The 7745-nt window shown below is 42.8% G+C and overlaps 1 protein-coding gene across 1 annotated transcript in view; it reads left to right on the top strand.

Moving 5' to 3' along the window:
* The first annotated feature begins 3200 nt into the window (after positions 1 to 3200).
* hs6st1a (heparan sulfate 6-O-sulfotransferase 1a) overlaps positions 3201 to 7745 on the top strand; it is a 92981-nt gene continuing 88436 nt past the window's right edge. The window contains exon 1 of the mRNA XM_046851625.1: positions 3201 to 4082. Coding sequence (XP_046707581.1) covers positions 3571 to 4082 — 512 coding nt within the window. The 5' untranslated portion in view covers positions 3201 to 3570. The remainder of the gene's footprint in view (positions 4083 to 7745) is intronic.

Genomic DNA, 7745 nt, shown 5'->3' with positions numbered 1-7745 from the left:
AATCCCTTGGAAAGGTAAAGTCCATGGAATCCGAGAAATCCTTAGTAAAGGTAATGATCCCAATGACGGAAAATCCGTAGAGAGAGTAGTCCGTGAGTGTTCTCCAACCTAAACTGTAGAACGGACAGTGACTCGAGGGAAGAGCGGAGCTTAAGTAGCGTGGCGTGGTAATGAGTGCCAGGTGCGGGTATTCGGTATGATGGGGAGTTACTGGGAGCGTGTGGTGCGTCAGGGGTGTGACTGGTGGGTCCCTGACATATACTAACATGATTAGTATAGCAAGATTGAGTGGTTTGAGATAATTGATAAAAGATGTCCAATGAGCCGTTGTTCACATCAAACAAGCTTGTTACCTAAAATGGACCCCTGGTCTTGGTCTTGACAATGGTAGTCTTGACTACAGCATTATCATGAATAATTTATAATCAGAAAAATGAAGAGCATTTCGTTACGTTTCGTAACTTAACGGCGTCGAAGGCCTGAGCGAGATCGCTGTCTTGGACCATAGTTTTAGGACCACAAATTGTTATTATTAAAACTTTCTTTCGGCTTCTCCCATTAGGGGTCGCCACAGCGGATCATCCGCATGTTTGATTTGGCACATGTTTTTACGCTGGATGCCCTTCCCAACGCAACCCTCCCCATTTATCCTGGCTTGGGACCGGCACTAAGGCTTGTGCAACCCTAATGGCTAGGGTTGGTTCCCTGACCAGGGATTGAATCCGGGCCGCAGCGGTGAGAGCACTGCATCCTAACCACTAGACCACCAGGGACAAATTATTATTATTACTATTTAATATTATACCTTCCCGAACAGTGAGACTGCCAGACAAGTGTCCTTCTTTAAATTGGACAGCTGATTTGTGAGTCACTGGGCTGTCAGAAACATCCAGCCTTGAAGCGCTCACTACCTAGTCATAAAAAAATGTAAATCTCATAATGTGACACTTTTTTATATAATGACTAAATAAATATGACCTAGCAGGGCACGCTCCACTGGCTTATCGTTGGTGTTTTCCAATTTTCCATCCGACGTTTCTTTGCTCTCTCTCTTTTTTTTCTCTCTCTAACTCTTTCTCGCTCTCTCGCTCGTCGCAGATGGAGAACATGAATAATTGATACGGTTTAATGAGCTTGGTAATGACTAAGCCTGAATGAGAAACCAGCAGCAAACCAGCAGCATAGGAGAAACGGCTTATGTTTCGAGTCGAGTTAATGCTTCACAGCCGTGATTAAGCTGTTTTATTCCAACTAGGACAAACAGCTCATCCTAAGTAATGGGTTTTTTTAACCTAGGGGGCGCTGTATTCATGAAAATAATCCCTTCAGGGTAAATTCCCTGTTCAGTCCCAAACGTTTACATATTTCTAAAGTGTCAGAATCAGGAATTTATTCTCTGTGTTTAGGACTAGCAATGACCTAATCGAGTACACATACTTTTACTTCTTCCTCCTTGATTTTTTGGCGATGTTGCTTTTAAAAGACGTGAGAGATTGAAATTCGCATTAAACATTTTCAAGGGGCCAAGCACCAAGACTTCCCACAAGCGCTGTTTTATATTTACAGCATTTGGCAGACCCCCTTATCCAGATTGACTTACAATACAGCAGAAGAAGGTTAATTGCCTTGCTTAAGGACCCAGCACTGGATGCTTGATGGTGCTGGGATTTGAATTCACAACCTTTCAATCAAAATCATTATCCATTCAGGGCAAAGGAGTTTTGTATTTTCACTCATGATGTACAGGTTTCAAGCACAGATAGGAATTCTTGGATTGTCCAAAACAAGGTTTAGGCAAAGACACAAAAAATAGCAATAAGCATTTTTAACACGTAATTGTATCTTTTAACCAGTAGGTGTCACTACAAATAAATTTCGTGCATATTCTAAAAGCTCCAAGTGAAGTTTTTTGAGTTGGTGCTCCAAGCCGATGCTGAGATACAGCCTAGCACCTTAATGGATTTGGAGGATTCGATATAATTTTCTGACAATTACTTTGTGATGATATAAATGCAAATTTGATGACTAATGCAAATTTGCAAGAGGAAATGTAGTAGCGGAAAAACGATTTTTGGTCGATTTCGAAATGTCGTTCGGCTGATAATCGACGGCACAGGGCGCGTTGAACTCGTCTCGACCCAGGGAATTTAAGATTGTTTTTGGAAAAACATGCTGTTAGATCTTTTATTGAACTGTGGCGCCATTTCCTGAGGTTCTTTCTGTAGATATACGACTGTATATACAGATCCTGGTTGTGTTGTTAATAATTGGCAAATGTTTTTCTCCTTGGTTCAGCTCATCAGCAAATCATGAGGTCCTTCATTAACTGAGTCACTGATTCCCACCCTCTTTTTCTGCTTCAGTCTCTGAACATTTGAACGTTTTCTTGCTGACTCCTGACTCATCAGCTCATTAGCATACACTTCAGAAATGGTTGTGCCAGTGGGGCAAAAAACTCACCAAAATATACAAGACGAGGTGCATAGGGCACAGCAGATGCTGATGAGAAGTCGTAGCTCTGGGTTACTGATAGGGATGGGCCCTTGAGCAAGGCCCTTAACCCTTTCTTTTTTCCAGGGTTTGCCGATTCATAGCTGACCCCAGCTTCCTAACATCGCTTGGATATGCAAAGAATTGTGAAATTCTTTCTCAGCATTTTCCAGCAATGTTACAAAGCTCAGGGTCAGACATTATACAGGTGCCTGGAGCATAGAGGGTCAAGGGCCTTGCTCAAGGGCCCAACAATGGCAGCTTGGAGATACTGGGACTCGAACTCAGGACCTTTTAAACAGTAACCAATCGCCATATTATATATATATATATATATATATATATATATATATATATATATATATATATATATATATATATATATAATCATATTATTGAATAATATTATTTTCTAATGATGATGATGATGACTATATTATTACTATTATTATTATTATTATTATTATTATTATTATTATTATTACTATGTTGTTATTGTTTCTTTTTTTTCCAAATCAATTTATTGCTTTTAACAAAATGAATCGCAAATCTTGTTAATAACATTTTAATATTTGATCTCACACATTTTTGTCAATTATTTATCTACAGTTAAATTGCAGCTCGCATGAGGCGTGCACTGTGCGTGCGTGCGTGCGTGCGTGTGTGTGTGTGTGTTTCGTGGGGCGCGCGCCTCAGTGCACGCAGCTGGCGCGAAGAGCTCCGAGTCGATAAGAGAGAGAGAGAGAGAGAGAGAGAGAGAGAGAGTGAGAGAGAAAAAGAGAGTAAGAGAGAGAGAAAGGGAGAGAGAGAGGACTTTAAATCCCGGCGATCGCACGCGCCGCGTTGCTTTCCGGTGGCACCGAGTGGAGAGGGTTCATATATAGAGGATATTTATATATTTATATATTTATATATACACGCTCGGGGTCGTGCCGTTGTTTCGTTTGTTTGTTTGTTTGTTTGGGACCTGGCGCGCGCCTGAGCCGGTGCGCGCCGCGCGCTCCGTGGATGGGGCCCGCGCGCCGCCGCGCTCCGCGCCGCCAAGCGGGCCGACGGTAACGCGCGCCGCCGCACGCCGCCATGGTCGAGAGGAGCGGCAAGTTCCTGTTCGCCGTCGTCGGCTCGGCGCTCTTCATGCTCATCCTCTATCAGTACGCGGCGCCCGGCGCCGTCACGTCCGGCTTCGGCTTGCCGCGCGCCTACGCGCCCGAGGACGCGGACGACGCCGCCGACACGTTCCCCACGCCCGACCCGCACTACGTCAAGAAGTACTACTTCCCCGCGCGCGACCTCGAGCGCGCCGTCGACTTCCAGATCAAGGGCGACGACGTGCTCGTGTTCCTCCACATCCAGAAGACCGGCGGCACCACGTTCGGCCGGCACCTGGTGCAAAACGTGCGCCTCGAGCTGCCCTGCGACTGCCGGCCCGGACAGAAGAAATGCACGTGCTACCGACCGAACCGTAAGGAGACCTGGCTCTTCTCGCGCTTCTCCACCGGCTGGAGCTGCGGACTCCACGCCGACTGGACTGAACTCACCAACTGCGTGCCGGGGGTCATCAACAAGAAGGAGAGCAAGCTCAAAAGCCAAAGGTGAATCTCTTTTCTATCTCTCTATCTATCTTTTCATCTCGCTCTCTCCTTTAGCATCAGTAGTTTTTTTCATTCATCATGCATATCCATATATCTCTGCCTCACTTCCATTCAAGTTTGCAGAGCAGGTCCACCAAGTCAGGTGCTCAAGAAAGAAAGAAATGGCAAGGAAGGAAGGAATGCTGGATGGAGGAGTGCATGCTTTTGGAAAGTTTTCTTGGCACTTTCAGCATCCCTGGTACATCGTTTAGCATATCTGCCTAAGATGTATCTTCTACTCCAAAAAGAAGAAGAAGCGATAAGGATTTAATTCTGGTACTTGAGAAGCAAATTGTTATTTAAAAAAAATAAATAAATAAATGCATTTTTGCATGAATGAGTTTCGAGGGTTGAATTAGTGCATCATGCATATCTATCTATCTATCTATCTATCTATCTATCTATCTATCTATCTATCTATCTATCTATCTATCTATCTATCTATCTATCTATCTATAAACATTGGTACAGGCAGCTTATCAATCTCGTATCAATCTTATCAATAAGTAGCCTTGAGTGTGTGCTTGTCTGTTTATGTGTGTGTGTGTGTGTATGTGTGTATGCAGGATCGGTTTGATGCAGGAACGACCCGAGCATGCTGTAGAAGTGGAAAATTACTGCGTAATAAAAACGGCCCTCTTGTACACACAGGAGACATTCCAGCAGAGTGGACACAGGGGTGGTGGTGGGAGACGCTGGGTGTCGGGGACGAAAGGTTCAAAACAGACCTCAGGTCAAAACAAAGACGTGTAAATCTTTTGAAAATTGGCGTCCATAATAGGTTATGTGATATATACTGTACATACACAAGTTTAGAAAGATTAGAACCTAATTAACACTTCAAAAAAGAAAACTTCATCTTTAGGAGATGCAAACAAACGCATGTATTATATACTTAATTTGCATACATTTAAGAAAACTATTTTCTTAAATAAATAGTACAATATTTTGTGAAACTTTATGTACAAATTTGCTACACGCGACGAAACACTTTGTCGTGACCTTTCAGGCTAAAAGACGCAGGTTTTTAGGTTTCTGCTTTTCGTACTCAAATAGTAGCAACTCAACTAGCTAGTATCAATATATACGTCTTGAAATCCGGCCGTTAGAAAACAAGTGGGCGGGGCTTTTTTCTCAGCTCGGTCGGTGCAAATTGTTACTGTTGCTTGATTGATTTTCAAGTATTGCACTTTTTTTATGCGGTAAAAATCGGTTTGTCTTGTTTTGCGTGGAAAGGATTTCATGTTGGTACACAATCCCCACGTACTTAAAATCGAACGTGTATTTTTGTTCTGATGCTTTGAACGTCTGATTGACTCGTAAAGATCGTTTAATTGTCCCTAGAAGGTGTTGAAGGTCCCATCCTGTTTATTCATTTTTGAGGGATGGCAACGTGCTAGTAAGAAGCTATTTAGAAACACATTCCTGTGATTGTGAAGCTCCAAAAATTATGTTCAAGGTGCTAGTGGCTAGACAGAACTTGATCACCCATAACCCCTTGGTTGAGCATTAAGGTCTATGCACAAGGGCACAGTTTTGGGACATTTTTATCCCACTAAGTACCTAAAGCTACTTTTAAATGAATAACACTTGAGATCTTTAGTAAATCAGAATTAGTCCACCACAGCGGATCATTCGTCTCCAAACCCCCCTGTCCTCCACATCTGCCTCTTTCAAACCAACTACCTGCATGTCTTCCCTCACCACAGCCATAAACCTCCTCCTTGGTCTTCCTCTTTTCCTCCTTCCTGCAGCTCCATCCTCAGCATTCTCCTACCGATATACCCCATGTCCCTCCTCTGCACATGTCCAAACCTTCTCAATCTCACCTCTCTTACCTTGTCTCCAAAACGTCCTACATGCGCTGTCCCTTTAATAAACTCGTTTCTAATCCTGTCCATCCTCATCACTCTCAACGAACATCTCAACATCTTTGTGACTTAGAATTAATGCCAGCGGTAAAAGACCTGGCAGTTGACTTTGTATATGGCGCTTGTGTAACTTGCGAAAAGATGCTGTTTGGTCAAAGATTTTTCTTCCCATCATCCATGATCTTAAGGAAATTGTGTAAGTGTTTGACTCAAAAGAAGGAACTTTGTCCTACCTTATGTTTGGACGTCTCCTCAAAAAGGCGGTTTCAAGCCGATTTCAGTGCACAAGTACGTTTTTATTGTATGCAAATAGGTACATAGGTTGCTACAAAGGACATGCTTCAAATATATATATATCAGAGAGTACCACAACCATGTACATGAATGATATATTGATCCAGAAACCAATGCCTTAAATACATAGGTACCCCCTCCCGAGTTGCCCTAGTCTATCCGTAGAAACTTCCTAAACCACGCCCTAATGATATGCGACGTATATATATTATTGCGGCAAATCTGTAAAAACACATTCAGGGGAAACGCCGGAGTTGCCGCGCAGCCCTTTTCCCCCTAAAGCTACATCGAGTCTGAAAAACTACCTACACTCTTCGATTGGAAAATGACACCTGAGAGAAAGAAAGAGAAAGAGAGAGAGAAAAAGGGAAGGTAGCGAGAGGCTCTTAAAATTAAAAAGAATGACAGCAGTGTTGCGGCAGTTTTCTCTGCCGGTTTATTGGCCTGGGAGTTGAAACACACACACAAAAAAAAAAATCTGCTGCAATATCTTTAAATAGGCAACACGAGTGTGACGAGTGTGAAGGATCAGAACGAGAAACTCCCAGCGCAGCGAGCTTGCGGACGTAGCCACGCATTAATTAGTCCGCAACATGGAAGCACTATAGGTTTTTTTCCAGTTATTGCAAAAAATCCGATATCACGTCATGTCATTCGTGTAAAGAGATTTTGAACAGATCTCATCACACGTCAGGCTTCATGTTCTGACCCCATTTTTTTTTTTTGCTGGATAAATATATCATTCACGTACATGGTTGTACTACTGTGTAAAGTATATATATTAAAACATAGCCTATGTAGCAACCTATGTACCTATGTGCATACTAAAAACATACTTGTGCTCTGTAATCTGCTAGAAACCGCCTTTTGAGACGTCCAACCATCAGGACAAAGGTCCGTCTTTTGTGCCAAACACTCCCAAGTTTATGAAACGTATCCCAGATGGTGCATGCTCAACATTATTATCGATTCAGACATTTCCTTAAGATCATGCAAAGTCAACCGGCAGGTCTTTGTAAAGTTGCCATTTATTCTGGTAAACCAATTTGAGCAAATTCTCAGTTGGAAATCTCAAGCGTATTAATTCAAAAGCAGCCTTAAATACTTTGAATACAGTGGCGACAAAATGTCTCAGAGTGACCATTCGGTTCCTTTGAGTAAGGCCCTTAAGGCTCAAGCGATTGGTTGTAAGTCGCTCTGGATAAGGGCATCTGCCAAATACCATAAATGTAAAATGTAAAAGGTGGTATTTAGAAGCTTCAATTGTGTAGGCAGTAATTAGGGCGAAATTTGACCGGTTCGAAATGAGCATCTTTGTATCTTGTATATAGAAGAGTCTAGATAGAGTGCAATTTCAGGTTGACTGAAATGATCGGCGAGGGCGGTCGACAGGAAGAGTGGGTGAATTACACAATGCATCAGGGGTCGCAGCCTGCTATTGTTCAAGAGCTCTTGAAAA

This window comes from Silurus meridionalis, chromosome 6 (genome assembly GCF_014805685.1).
Source record: "Silurus meridionalis isolate SWU-2019-XX chromosome 6, ASM1480568v1, whole genome shotgun sequence".
NCBI lineage: Eukaryota > Metazoa > Chordata > Actinopteri > Siluriformes > Siluridae > Silurus > Silurus meridionalis.
Note: the sequence above shows the minus strand (reverse complement) of the source record. Positions and strands in the feature narration are given on the sequence as shown.